At 46.9% G+C, this 14667-nt stretch overlaps 1 protein-coding gene across 10 annotated transcripts in view; it reads left to right on the plus strand.

The window, feature by feature from the left end:
* The window catches only part of KALRN (kalirin RhoGEF kinase), a gene marked incomplete at its 3' end in the record, with an annotated part of 643513 nt that overhangs the window by 57379 nt on the left and 571467 nt on the right, over positions 1–14667 (plus strand). For 6 of the 10 annotated variants that reach the window (XM_082839573.1, XM_082839574.1, XM_082839567.1 and 3 more), the window contains exon 1: positions 8141–8238. The exons of the other annotated variants lie outside the window; for them this stretch is intronic. In XM_082839573.1, the coding sequence (XP_082695699.1) occupies positions 8172–8238 (67 nt within the window). In that variant the 5' untranslated portion in view covers positions 8141–8171. Of the gene's footprint in view, positions 1–8140; positions 8239–14667 lie in introns of those variants that run through there. 10 annotated transcript variants of the gene reach the window in all.

Genomic DNA, 14667 nt, shown 5'->3' on the forward strand with positions numbered 1-14667 from the left:
TTGTTTCTATAGGTCCTTTTCTTCTCTTGTGTTTCCCACTTAGAGAAGTTCCTTTAGCATTTGTTGTAGAGCTGGTTTGGTGGTGCTGAATTCTCTTAGTGTTTGCTTGTCTGTAAAGCTTTTGATTTCTCCATCGAATCCGAATGAGATCCTTGCTGGATAGAGTGATCTTGGTTTTAGATTCTTCCCTTTCATCACGTTAAGTATATCATGCCACTCCCTTCTGGCTTGTGGAGTTCCTGCTGAGAAATCAGCTGTTAACCTTATGGGAGTTCCCTTGTATGTTGTCATTTTTCCCTTACTGCTTTCAATAATTTTTCTTTGTCTTTATTTTTTGCCAATTTGATTACTGTGTGTCTCAGCGTGTTTCTCCTTGGGTTTATCCTGTATGGGATTCTCTGCACTTCCTGGACTTGGGTGGCTATTTCCTTTCCCATGTTAGGGAAGTTTTCGACTATAATCTCTTCAGATATTTTATCGGGTCCTTTCTCTCTCTCTTCTCCTTCTGGGACCCCTATAAAGTGAATGTTGTTGCGTTTAATGTTGTCCCAGATGTCTCTTAGGCTGTCTTCATTTCTTTTCATTCTTTTTTCTTTATTCTGTTCTGTGGCAGTGAATTCCACCATTCTGTCTTCCAGGTCACTTATCCGTTCTTCTGCCTCAGTTATTCTGCTATTGATTCCTTCTAGTGTAGTTTTCATTTCAGTTATTGTATTGTTCATCTCTGTTTGTTTGTTCTTTAATTCTTCTAGGTCTTTGTTAAACATTTTTTGCATCTTCTCAATCTTTGCCTCCATTGTTTTTCCAAGGTCCTGGATCATCTTCACTCTCATTATTCTGAATTCTTTTTCGTTAAGGTTGCCTATCTCCACTTCATTTAGTTGTTTTTCTGGGGTTTTATCTTGTTCCTTCATCTGGTACATGGCCCTCTGCCTTTTCATCTTGTCTCACTTTCTGTGAATGTGGTTTTTGTTGCACAGGCTGCAGGATTGTAGTTCTTCTTGCTTCTGCTGTCTGACCTCTCTGTTTTTTTTTCTTTTATTGGCTTATCTGTCCACTTATATCCCATGGATTGAGAATTTCAACCTGGCATGAGTTTGTTTTCTATCGTAGGAGAATGCGCTAACTTTATGAAGTGCCTGCTGTGTTAGGTAAGGTACAGTGCTTAGTATTTTATATGTTATTTTGTTTTTTCCTTATGCAGGTTGTTCTGATTTGGTAAGGTCAGCCTTATCTTCATCCAAAAGATGAAGAGACTGAGATTTAGGGAAGTTAAGTCATTTGCCTCAGGTTAGTTAGCTAGAAAAAGATTTGGGATTTGAACCTAGTTAGTCTTATTTAGCTCAGGCTCTTTCCTGACACCTAGAAGGCTTCAGATTAACTGGATAAACAGGTCATAAAGAGATTAGTTATAGAATTTATGGGACTCAATTATTTTTAAGAACCATAAGCAGAATTCATTTGCCAAAAAGTAAAGTGATCATGGCAATTGATTCTTTTCTTTTTAAAAATAAGAGTCAAGGAAGAGAGAATTCAAATTGGCTAGTGTGCAGCTACCCTGGTGCGTGCGTGTTAGAGTGGGTGTCAGGGCATTCAGGTGAGTCAAATATTGTGTTTGCCTTATGGAACACACACAAATTATACATTTTCCAAAACATGAAAAAACGCAACAGTTATGAAAAAAATAATTTCATTCTAGATATATGCTAGTCAAAATTTAGTATTTCTTTGATGGTACAGTGGGCTTTTTTTTTTTTTTTTGCGGGCCTCTCACTGCCGTGGCCTCTCCTGTTGTAGAGCACAAGCTCCGGACGTGCAGGCTCAGCGGCCATGGCTCACGGGCGCAGCGGCATGTGGGATCTTCCCGGACCGGGGCACGATCCCATGTCGCCTCCATCGGCAGGCGGACTCTCAACCACTGCGCCACCAGGGACACCCAGTGGGCTCTTTTTGATCCTGTTCAACTTCACATTCATTATTATCAAGTGCAGTCATAGTGGTCTGGTGCCTGATTTTCCTGGGCAGATGTGCTGAGGGGGGCTGTTTGGAAAAGCTGTCGGAGGAGATGGAGAAGGCGTGGGATGAAGAGAGAAGGGAGGGAATTCTCCACAGTAGGGCTCCCCACAGGCTGAATGAGGCATGAGGTTTCAGCTGTGGTGACTGACAACTTAAGTTTTCCTGATTCTAAGTTGGTGCACTGTGGGAATTGAGAGATGGGAGGAACAGTTAAGAGAAGCCAAACCTCAGAGGAGTGAACGGCCCCCAGACGTGATGGCCCTTAGGTCACTGAGGCACACCGCCTCCTTTGATGGGTGAAGAAGCTGCTGTTAGTAGAGGCAAGAGGGAAACGCCCCTCACTGGCTGTGAGGGAAACAGAGGAGGCAATAATGAGCTCTCTGGATTGCTGGGCCTCTTTGGTCAGGTGCTGAGTTGTCCGCTCTAACTATTTATTGTTTTTTTTTTCTTCAAGACGAGCTACTTTCAATTTAGGTATTTGGAGAGGGCAACCAGCCATGTTCTGGGTAGGAAGTGGGAGATCAGGGGAGCGAGCGAGGAAGGCAGAGGAGGCAACAGGTCCCTTGAGTTGCCTTCAGCAGGTCAGCTGACAGGCAAGCGCCCATGGAGCTTAAGGAAGAGAGTCATGGACCCTCCATCTTGCCCCCAGCATGCCCCACCCCCACTGCTCATCTGAGGCCAGGACTTCTGCTCCCCTTCCTTTTTTTTTTAATGGTTGAATAAATTTACTTGTCATTCCAGATCATAATTTGCACAAATTAAGCTCTTTGACTTTAGAATATATATGTGTGTGTGTGTGTGTGTGTGTGTGTGCAAAAATCCTCAAAATAAAATGTTAACTTAGCACTCCTGGTGATGGTATAAATATGCCATGCTATTTTTTTTTGCATTTCCCTTTTTTAAAAAAATTGATGTATAGTTGACATACAATACTATATTAATTTTAGGTGTACAGCTTAATGATTTGTATATATTGTTAAATGATCACCACAGTAAGTCTAGTTAACATCTGTCACCATACATAGTTACGGATTTTTCTTCCTTAGATGAGAACTTTTAAGATCTATTCTCTTAGCAACTTTCTAATGTACAATACAGTGTTATTAACTGTAGTCACCATGCTGTACATTACATCCTCAGGACTTATGTATTTTATAACTGGAAGTTTGTACCATTTGACCCGCTTCACCCACCCTCCACTGCCCACCTGTGGCAACCACTGATCTGTTCTCTGTATCTATGAGCCTGGTTTTGTTTTCGGTCTTTGTTTTCCTTCCTTTGACCTAAGACAATATTTTTGCCAAAATGTAAATATTCCCTGAGGGTCTGAGTATTAAGCTCTCATCATGGAAACCTTACAGGGGATGAGATTATCACCATACTTTTCACAGGCCCAGGATGGGTGAGCTTTGAAAAGGCATGACAAGAGGGGGAGGCTCTAGCTCTTGGGGCCCAGGCTGGGGGTGTTGGGTGGCGTGCTGTGGTTGGAGACTCAGGGCAACAGTGGGGGTTCTGGCCATGGGTGGGCGAGGAATAAATGCTCAGGGGAGGGGTCGGAGAGAGACTGCATTTCCCCTACTTAGCAATTTGGTTTAGAGCCCGGTGTGGTGATGGGTCGTGTGGCATCTCCAGGCTACCCCCGCCAAGGGAGAGTTAAAGATCCCAGTGGAGGTCAGAGGTGAACAGGGATGAAAGCAACACAAAAGTAGGACAAGGCAGGCTAATTAGCTTCCGCCTTCCCCTCCTGCCGCCTGGCCTGATATTTGAGGTGACATTTAAAGCCACTGTACAGATGAATGCTTTCTGGAGCCTGTGGAGAGATGAGCCTGATTCTCAGCCTCCTGGCTGGCAGCTCCTCAGCCTCTCCGTCTGGGGCCCTCTGTTGGGCCTTGAGGGCAGGCAGGACCTCCCTTTACCTTCCAGGAGACTCTTCTAATTCTGGACTCAGAATCCTCCTCCCTACTGGACTCCTAGGATGTGTGGGAAATGAGGTGCACTCTAGAATTCAACCAAAATAGTTCAGTGAAGTTAGAGAGGAGGGCAGGGACAGAAGCAGATAGATCACCGTTTCAGACTCCTCTGGGGAACTTGTTAAAAATGCAGGCCTTGGGGAGTGAGGCCTAGTTATCTGCATGGATAACCAACCCTCTAAGGTTATTCTGCTGCCCATTAAACTTTGAGAACGTCTGAGATAGAAGATGAACGAGGTTAGCTGGAAAAGGCCTCTTGGGAGAAGTGGACTTGAATTTCAGAGTGACAGGTGATACCTGTCTTAGGTGCTGGCCTCAGGTGTGGACCTAGGGAGCCTGTTCACCTGGGGACACCAGGCTTTCACAGGAGAGACTGGCCAGTGTCCATCCCATCCATGGGTGGCGTCACTGAGACTATGTTGCCACAGGACTGCACTTCACCACTTGGGTGCTAATCGCCAAGGGGCAGAAGTGGTGTGGGAGGTGGCTGAGGCTGTTGTCTGCTGGAGTGTGATACATGTTGCAACTGAAGCACAGCTTGTAGGCCAAAATGGCAGCCTGGTGGAGCCCACTTGCATGGGCGGGGCAGCGAGGGACAGGGATAGTCTTCCCTCCGCTATGCAGACTAGCAACTGTACCGCCTCCCTTGTGGCCTTCCCTGGTCAGGTAGCCCTGTGTGTCCGAGAAGCTGGCCAGTGCCTCTGCGGGAACATGATTGCTTCTCTCCTCCCTCTGTGCTGCTTGCCTTCTGCGCCATACACTTGTGCTGGCTTTATCTGATCGAGAACACAGTGTTTCCACGTTGGGGCGGGCAGAGAGAGGGAGAAAGAACAGTGCCAAGTAAGAAGAAGGAACAGCGAAGAGAAGGGAACACATCTATGTTGTGACACCGAGTAATCGGTGATCGTCCAGGTGGGCATCAGCCCTCTGGAATGGACGGGCTGTTGCTGGCCTGGAGATGCTCCTTGTTCCTGAGAACAGGTCCCTGTAGCCAGCCAGGTGGGTTGGAGGAACCATACCAATGGGAATGACCGTGCTTGCTTTGACCATGATGAAAGAAGGAGCTGCTGCAGGAGTATTGTTTAAGACAAAATGACAACAACGACAAAAACCTAATAAAGGCCCCTCCTGGCCGGTGTCCCGTCCATTCTAACTGCACTCCAGGTAAATGACAGCTCTGACAATCTCTTGGAACATTTTATTCAACTTCTGGAGGGGCTGGATTGAAAGCATGGCTTACGAGGCTCTGTGGGAGTTGGAGAAATGAGCATTGGTGGGCTGGGGAGCTCCTAGGAGCCCAGCTCGATGCGTTGAAGCCAATCTTTAGTACAGTTGCTGGCTGAATGGCTTCATCCTGGCCCCGACCCCACAGCTGATGCTTATGGTCTTAGGTTCACAGTTTGTGGGGGAAGTTCTTGCATCCGTGTTGTTCTTTAACATCTTTATTCTCTTTCTTTGAACATGAGGCTGTGTGGAATGTTTGGCACTTGATTACTAGGAGGAGGGGAACAGGGCCAGCTTCCTTCTCCAGACCCAAGAATGGGATTGGAATAGTAGAATTAGCCCCATCAGAGTTGACACGGCATCCACACAGTCACTAGGACTTTCTGCCTCACAGACAGAGGCTCTTTCCAAAGCCCATCTCCGTCTAGGTCTCCTCATGGTGGGAGCCATGTGTGCATCCCTCACATCTCAGATTTCTCCCAAGTTGGGTTAGACAGAACCATCTTTGGCATTTTTATTTGGAGATGCTCTCCCTGGGCAGCCACAAGCCAGGGCCAAAGAAAAAGATGAAAGGCTGTCACTCAGGAAGAGGCCACACGTAGGCCGTCTGCTGAGCCTGTGCTGGTGGCATGTCAGCCCTGCCCTGGACGTCCTGCCCTACTGTGAGGGCTTCCACCTCTCTATGAAAGACCTCACAGGTCCCCAGGGAACAATCCAGAGCCCCAGAAACTCTTCGGGAGGAGACAGATGGCACACATTCCTTCCGCAGCCCAGCCACCTTCTAGGTATTTGACCGTAAGCAAGTGATTTAACCTCTTGGAGCATGGACTTTCCCTTCTGTAGACTGGGGAACGTGAGTCCCATCCTACAGACCTTGCAGGGTGGCTCGGGGGGCCAAGGGAGATGATGGGTGTGGAAGTACTGTGTGAGCTAAAACGTACTGCACACCTGAATGATGGAGCCTGTTATTCATGAAGGAGGGGGAAGCTGAGGGTCAGTGCACTTCTCTGTGGAGAGAGAGGAGGAGGGGCGTGCATTCTTGTGTTAACTACACACTGGAGTCTTGTCCATTTAAGGTAATAGTAAAATAATACTACCAGAGCCTGCGAGGTAGCTTCTGGGAAGCGGTGTGTGCTCAGTCCCAATGCTGCCCTTCCAGAAGGAACCACGGGGCAGCGGTGGAGCAGGGGCAGGGCCAGGCTTGTGGAGACTGTGGCTCTGCTGGCTTTCTCCCTGCCCCGCCTAGCTCCTGCCCCAGGACGTGCCTCCTTTTCAGTCTGCATCTGTCAGAATCTGCAGCCTGTGTCATCCTGGAAGCCTAAGCTCCCAGGAAGAGCTGACGCTGAGGAGGCCTGCTCCTGCCCGCTGCTGTTGGAGACCAGGAAGCCTGGGGTGCCAGAGTTTCCATTAGGACAGTGAGAAGGCGTTGCTGGCACGGCCTGGGCTGAAACAAAAGCGGTGATGAATATGCACGTGGCTGCTGGGTAGTTTTTAGGCTTGGAGTCCAGAGTTGTTCCAGACCTGGGGGTCCCCTCGGAGTTCCCTTGTTTGAGCAGGACTTCTGGTCACCTGGGGACACAGGCTCACCATGCGGGTGGCCAGCACCCTGTAAAATGGGTTCCCAGCAAGGCAAGGCCAGGGTGCCCTGTCATCCTTCTACAGGCCTTATGTGGTGCCCAGGAACTGAGGTCCTTGCAGTCCACTCCTCTTCCTGACTTAAAAATGAAACCGTGTGGGGTGCACGTGCCATTTGCCTCTTCACTCATTCAGTTAGTAAATACTCAAGCACTTGCAAAGTTCAAGATGCTTCAGGGGATGTAACGAAGATCACAGAGCAGATCCTGTCTTCATGGAGTTTGTGGTCAAGTAAGGGAGCAGTCCTGTACAAAGGAGGTCTTACACAAAGGAGGGAGTGAAATGCAGCGTAGAGGGGGAGAAAGACGAGGGAAGGCTACCTGATTCTGTGGAAAAATAGGATTTGGCCACGATGAAGTGGGGGCGTAGGGTGGCCATGCTATGGGCAGGGAGAAAGGAGCGCATGCACAGAGGTAGGAAAGCATGGGATGTAAGGAGGTGTGGGAGCTGGAAATCTGGTGAGAGGATGAGGGGTTGGAGGGGAAGGGGGAACGAGCACTTGAGCACCGCCATTCACCGAGTGCTGGACCAGAAATGTTAGGTCCTTCCTATCCTGGGAGCCTCACAATAGCTTGATGGAGCAAATGCTGTTCTCTCTAGCTTTCAGAGGAGGCGGCTGGGGTTGAAGTAACTTGATCAAGGCCAGGCAGCTATTCAGTGGTAGCAGGATTTGAATCCATGACCATGTGACTCCAGAGCCCATGCTGTCTCCACGACAGCAGAGGGTCCACGAAGGGAGATAGGGTCTGTGGCCCTTTTCTGGTCACATGGGTCCTGCACCCTTGGGCAGGAGATGCCTGTGGTTCCCGAGGAACAAGGGAGTGAGGCTCTGGCTCTTTTGGTCTGGCCTCGGAGTCCAGGGTGGTTGAGCTCCTGGCTTCCCACCCCTGTCCTGTTAGGGAAGCCACTGGCCTCTGGCATGGGAGGCAGGGACAGCCAGGATGGCAGGAGATCCTGGAATGACATTCAAGATACGGCCTTGACTGTGGGTTTTCATTCCCAAGACCACCTCTCTGCTCCCTTCTTTGTGAAGGTGCTCCCTGGCCGCCCTCCCCCGCACCTCTGGTCTCCCTTTGGGCCCATGCAGGCTCAGTCTGCACAAGGCGGCAGTGTTCCGCACTTGTTCCTTTGTTGCTGTGAAACAGGCTCCCGGCACAGTCAGCCTCTGTGTGGGAGGACTGGTGGCTGTCTTCACAGGCAGGCATTTGCTTTGAGCAGGCTGCGCGCGCGAGCCCAGCGTCAAGTAATTCCGGCCTCCTCGAGTCGGCGGTGGTGGGATGAGGCTGTGCTGAGGGGACTGGCTGTGAAGGATGAGTTCAGGGGGGGATGACGGACCGCTTCTGGGACCAGTGGTATCTTTGGTATCTCCGCTTGCTCCGGCTGCTGGATCGAGGTATTCCTGGGGGGGAAAGAGAGAGAATGAATATGAGTGTGTGTGTGTGTGTGTGTGTGTGTGTGTAAGTGTGTAAGAGAGAGGGAGATATGCACACACAGAGAGATTTCTGACAGAGAGAGAGATAGAAACAGACACACACACACACACACACACACAGAAAAATGCAGTGGAGAAGGGAGCAGAAAGCAAGGAGGGAGAAGAGAGAATGAAACAGCCGAGTAGCCAACCCATGGAAAGTAAAAAAAGGCTGTTTTTTCTGGGGACATTTTTTACCCAGCCGAGAATTGGGAGCCCAGGGCCATTTGGGGAGCATGTGTGTATCCGGATCTCATTTCTTGTTGGGTTGATCATCAAGCTGTGTACTGTAGTCAAAGACAAGTTAAGCCCCATCTTTCAGGGTTCTAGATGGAACCCTGAGCAGTTCAGCAAGGAGAATGGTCCCTGATCAAGAGGCTGGGGGCAGACAGATGCAGGCTCACATCTCAGCTCTGCCACCAACCACTCTGTGACCTTAAGCTGATTTGTGTGACCTATCTAAGCTTGTTTCCCCATCTGTAAAATGGGTGTGGTGAGACCTATCTGCTGGGGTTGTTGTGGAATTCTTAGTTAATTCACACTGTAAAACATGTAACATAATGTCTGGTGCATAGTAGGTGCTTTGTAAGTGTTCATTTCCTCCTTACAATGCCCCTCAGCATCATGGAGCTGTAGCACCTGTCCGGAGGGCAGTTGCCTTTGTGGTTATCTGTAGATAGAGCCAGTACAGAATTTGCAGTTAGTGGAAAGGGAAGGGAAAGTCCATTTTATTCCTCAGGTTAATCTGACCTTAATACATTTTATCATTGAATATTCATGGGATTTAAATCTCCTGGTAATGTGATGCAAATCTAGACATTCTGGTGTAAGGAGAACCCACTGTTAACCTGGTTGAGTAATTGATTCTTTTCTTTCTTTCTTTCTTTTTTTTTTTTTTACAATGTTGAGTGTTATTTTTAAAAGCTTTGGCTCCTTTAAGAGGTTTTCGCAAGAACGATGTCAAATCCCTGATGGAAAAGGTGGCCCAGGGGAAGCTCTGCTGCACAGCCCAAGGTGTACTCATCTTCACCTTGAATAGTCGTAGGTGTGCCAGGAGGTCAATACCAGGTGGAAGCAGAGCACTATACACATAGCAGGTGAACCAGCGCTGTTATCAGGGAGAAATCAAAGATGGAGGAAGCCAAACCAGCACATTTGAAAAGCGGTCTCTCACTAGCACTGAGAACAGGCCAGTGGGAGCCCAGACTTGAGATGAGAGTGTTAGGAAGAGAGCCAGAACTTGTTACTGGTGGAGATCATAGACCAAGGGAAGGAGAAGGGGACCAGGTGTGAATCCCCCTTATCTGTGTGAACTTAGGGAAGTTACTTAACCTTTCTGTGCCTCCTTCATTGTAAAAGGGAATGATAATGACAGCAGTAGCACCAACTCAGAGGGTTGCTGTAGAGAAAGACTGTAAGCGAAATACTTATCCCAGTGCCTGGAATGAAGAAAATGCCCCTTAAATGTTAATTTTCTTTACCAAGACAGTTAATTCTCACTGTCTGACAGACATATTAGGAAAGACAGGAACATGTGGTGTATAATAACCAGGAGTTGAGAAAAGTCCAATTAAGAGTTGTTAGAGCTTAGAGATAATTTATACTTACATAAATTAAAACAAGATTCAAACCAACATATGATGCTAATTGTAAAAAGAAACTAGATGTTAATGTATAAGCTACATTAATAATAATTTGGTTTTATTTTTTTAGAAAATGCTTGAATCCATGAGTTGCAAACTTAGGTTCAAGTTTTGGCTTCATTGCTTTCTCGGTGCCCTTGAATAAATGATTTACCCTCAAAATGACCCTCAGTTTGTTAATCTGAAAAATGGGAATGTTAATAATAATACCTATGTTATGGAATTTGGGGGAAATTTATTGTGTTAGTGCATGTAAAAATGTCAGGCATTCTTAGAAATGTCAGGTTGATGAATTTATGGCTTGATTGATTAAACTGTCCCCTTGGATAGCCAACGTTGGTTGCCAGAATGGTGCGTTCTTCCATGCATATTTCTTCACCATGTATGGCTGTATTTGGAAAGTTTATGGTCTTTCATAAACAGTGTTTCTAGGGTTTTCTTTAATGTGAGGCTTTAGACTGGCAGCTTCTGACTGTGTAGGGCCCCTTATTTCCAGGCTTTGGGGGGTTGGGTGTTGATTTATGTTGCCCAGTTCTGGTTAGTGGGTATTACACATGTACACGTGTGATGCCCACAGCCACGTTCAAGCAGAATTTTAGGATACAGCAACTTGCCTCTAGTAACTAACGTTAGCTGACTTTGTATAGACAGCGGCATGCTTTAATGTGGTGTGCTAAACTGAGCTAGCTCATGAGAAATGCTCAATAAATATTTGTCGAATGAATGGATGAATGATGAACCCGTCCTTCTGCGCAGTGAACAAAATTCTCCTGGATTCGTCTTTAGTGTAACAGAATTTAGTTCCCTTTGTCTTTTTTAGGATTTTATGTCACTTCGCCCTTATCATCGTCATGCCTCGTGTCATTTTGAAAGTAACAGACCTCAAGAAAGTGAGGAGGGAATAAGCAATGAGAAGTGGGAAATGATAAGTGTAGCCCAGGAAATTGAAATAATCAACAAGCTGTGTGCCAGCCTGAGTCATTCTCGTGGCTGTGACTGGGGGATAAATGATCTGTGATTTGACACACCTAGGAAAAGGGAGGAAACATTGGAACACATCGTGGAGTGGAAATAAACTTTACGAAGAAATGGCAGTGCGTGCTTGGTGATTGCAGATGAATCTTTTGTCTCCCCCATCATTGTTCATTAAGGATAAGGATTTAAGAAAATAAAAGGGGTTGTTTTCTAGGACTTAACTATATGTGAGGATTTATACGATAATGAACTGCCAGGTTGTTCAGACATGATTATTTTGGTGATTTCTTTCATTAATAGCAGATGCTGTTTTTACAGTGTTTGTTACTGGGCGTTTGTCAACTCTGCTGATTGTGTTCTGTGCTTTCAGATGGTGACTGAGGAGGTGGTTCCTATGGTGGGGACTGTCCATCAAAAGAAAGGTGCTCATACAGATCTGAAACATGAGTGTGTGTATAAGAGAAGAGAAGTCACATTGCCTTTTGTTGTTGACTTTTGGTATATCCATGGGGACCAGACAAGTGAGGTGGGGGTTTACATTTCCTTGTTTACATCTAATTTTTTTTTTGTCACAAAAGGGGAAGAGTGAAAAGCCTGATGCTCTTTATTCATAGAGCATCGGGCAGTGTTTCCCAGCGTGTGGGAACGACCACCACGGGTAGCACATGAAACGATTTCAGGCAGTTTACAGGTATCGCTGGACGTTTTCTTGCTGGTCACTGCCTGGCACTGTCTGGAGGACACCCTGTTTTGTCCAGCGTCTGCTTCTGCTGTGCTGTCCACCCCCTGCCCACACCGCATCCAGTGCACGCCCTCCTGAGCCCCACCCACCCCTCAGATCTCCCCTCATTCCCACCTGTAGCCTCCCTTTTACCTTCTCACCGGCCCTACCTGGGCCTCACACTCTGCCCTGCCTTCATCTCTGGCCCCAGATGTCTGCCTCCTCCATCACCCCTGGTCCCTCAGTCCTCTCTGTCCCTAGAGTTCCTTTAAAGGCACAGCCCCATGGCACCTGTAACCCCATTCCATGACATTCTCTGTTATTCCCTAACCCATCGCCAAGACTTCATTCCTTCTCACCGCTATGCCTAGGCCAACTTGACCTCACGGATCCTGGGTCTCTCCCTGGGCCCGCCCATCCCTGATTTCTAACTCTGAGTGCTTTTTCCTCTCAGGAGCCACTGTCTTTTCTTCTCTTGCTCCTGCCTTTTTATGTTACCTTGCCATTACCCCCAGTCTACTAGTTTCTTTTAAAACCAAATTTAAGTAAAAGATGGAATTGATTTAAAATGATATCAAGGAAATAACTGTAGGAGTTATGGGGATATGGTGAGATGGCGATAGAAGTACAAAAATGACTGGGATGTGGAAAACTTAAGTGATCTGTTGAATTTACATTATTGGCTTTAATTTCTTCTTGCTGCTTCATCTACATTCCTGTACCTACCACAAAGTGTTTTGGATTCTGGGCCAGAAACCAACTGGTTCTCATCCCTGGACATATACTAGAATCATCTGGGAGCTCTTAGAAAGCATGATACCCAGCTTCTCCCTCCCCACCCCCCAACTCAACCCCCCCCCACCAGCCAACTAAATTAGAGTCCTTGGAAAGGAGGCTGGACATTGGCATTTTTAAGGAGCTCTGCAGGTGATTCTAATGACAGCCACAATTGAGAACTGCTCATTGTCATGCTTTCATATGGAGACCAGAGAGTAAAGGCAAAAATGACTCTTCAGCAAAATAACAAAACAAATGAGAAAAGCAGTCACTAAATGAGAGTAGTAAACGTAGGCGTAAACATAGGAATGTACTAAGGAACAACATTTAAAAGAATGCAATCCTTTGGGTATAATTCATGCAGGTTTCTTCAGAAATTTCAGCTCTAGCCATTTTCTATCACTACCTAACTAAATCTTTTTTTTCAATTTAAAAATTTTTTTGTTTTTAATTTTTATTTTATATTGGAGTATAGTTGATTAACAATGTTGTGTTAGTTTCAGGTGCACAGCAGGGTGATTCCGTTATACATATAGATGTATCTGTTCTTTTTCAAATTCTTTTCCCATTTTGGTTATTACAGAGGACTGAGAAGAGTTCCCTGTGCTATACAGTAGGTCCTTGTTGGTTATCTGTTTTAAATATATCAGTGTGTACATCTCAGTCCCAAACTCCCAATCTATCCCATCCACCCTTCCCCCGCCCCGGTAACCATAAGTTCGTTCTCAAAGTCTGTGCGCCTGTTTCTGTTTTGTAAATAAGTTCGTTTGTATCATTTTTTTTAGATTCCGCATATAAGCGATATCATACGATATTTGTCTTTCTAAATCTTGACTTTCTTTCATATTCCTGGGAAAATAAATTTACCTGTGCCCCAGGGTGTTGTCTGGTCTCAGCCCGGCTTGGGTTTGCCGCTCTGTTCTGGCTGCCTAGGGTTCTGGATTTGGGGATGGTGGTTTGTCACTGCAGATGTCAACAACCTTTCATTACTTGCATAGAGTAACTTCAGTAGGTGGGCACTGCCCATACTCAGCTATAATTAGAGAAAGAAAAATCCCTTTCTCCCTTCTGGGTAGATGGTCAGTGAGGACAGTAACTTTCCTCAAGCCTCCATGGTGTTGGGCGCTTCTTCGGCTGGGAATTTACTTGTCTTTCTCACTAGAGCTCCCTCTCCCTGCGTGGCCGTTCTCTGTTGCCTCAGTCTTCAAATCTACCGAACGTTCTGTGCAAGCATGGACTCTGCCCAGGTGCAGTGCCCAGGCAGCTGGCCCTCATGGCCGTGGCTCTCAGAGCACGCTGATCTGTGGTCTTGTCCTTCCCGTGCCTGCAGCCCACTTGCTGGCCCCTGGTTTCCCATCGCTGACGGATGCCCTGTCTTTGGCTTGCTTTTGCTGCTCGTTTATCCGCCCAGCACTGGCCACTGGCCGGCTCAGAGTTGGTGTCTTTGCTTAGTCCATTCCTAGGCTTCCTTGGACTCTGGATACCCACCTTTGGCTTGTCCTCTTCTTGTTACCTGTTGCATATATGTGCCCAGCATGACATGTAGCTTCTTTGTGCCAACCTTTATGACTTGTTCCTCCCTTTCTGTGGCTGGCGGGGAAAAGAAAAGCACAGCATGTGTATGAAAAACACATAGACTGGTTCTCCTGTGCTGGGAATTTTCTAATAAGAGGAGGTTTGGTTGTAATCACCTTCCCATTTGAGCTGAATATTCATACAATACTTAAAGAAGTTACTTTAACTTAGCTTTTACATCACAAATAGATATCTCTTATTCAGTTGGCTTCTGGCACAAAACCACTTTCCTAAAGGGACCTGGCCTTTTGTTCGATAAGCATTTTGAATATAGCACCCCTTGAAACACCATCTCAGGACAATTCCACATTGCCCCATACCAGAACCTCCCCAGCAACCTTCCTGTTTTCCTGTGCTTCCACTTGAAATGCCCGAAGCTTCCTCCTCTTACAGTTAACCCACATCCTTCCCCTTCCAAACCACATAGCCCCTATGTCCTCGAGAAAAAGCTCCCACAATCAATCATATCTGGTTCTGTTCACAGACTCGTGGGCACTTAGGCACAGGCCAGCGTTCTGCGATTCACGATGTGCTCCTGTGGGTGGTAGAAGGGCACACCTCCTGGGGTGGTTGTGAGCCTTGAAGAAGTTAATATGTGTGGCTGGTGCCTGGTGTGAATAAGTGCCTCGGTAAAAGCATGCTCTCCTCCCAGATTTCGGT

The sequence above is a fragment of the Leucopleurus acutus genome (genome assembly GCF_964270905.1).
Source record: "Leucopleurus acutus genome assembly, chromosome: 5".
Taxonomy (NCBI): domain Eukaryota; kingdom Metazoa; phylum Chordata; class Mammalia; order Artiodactyla; family Delphinidae; genus Leucopleurus; species Leucopleurus acutus.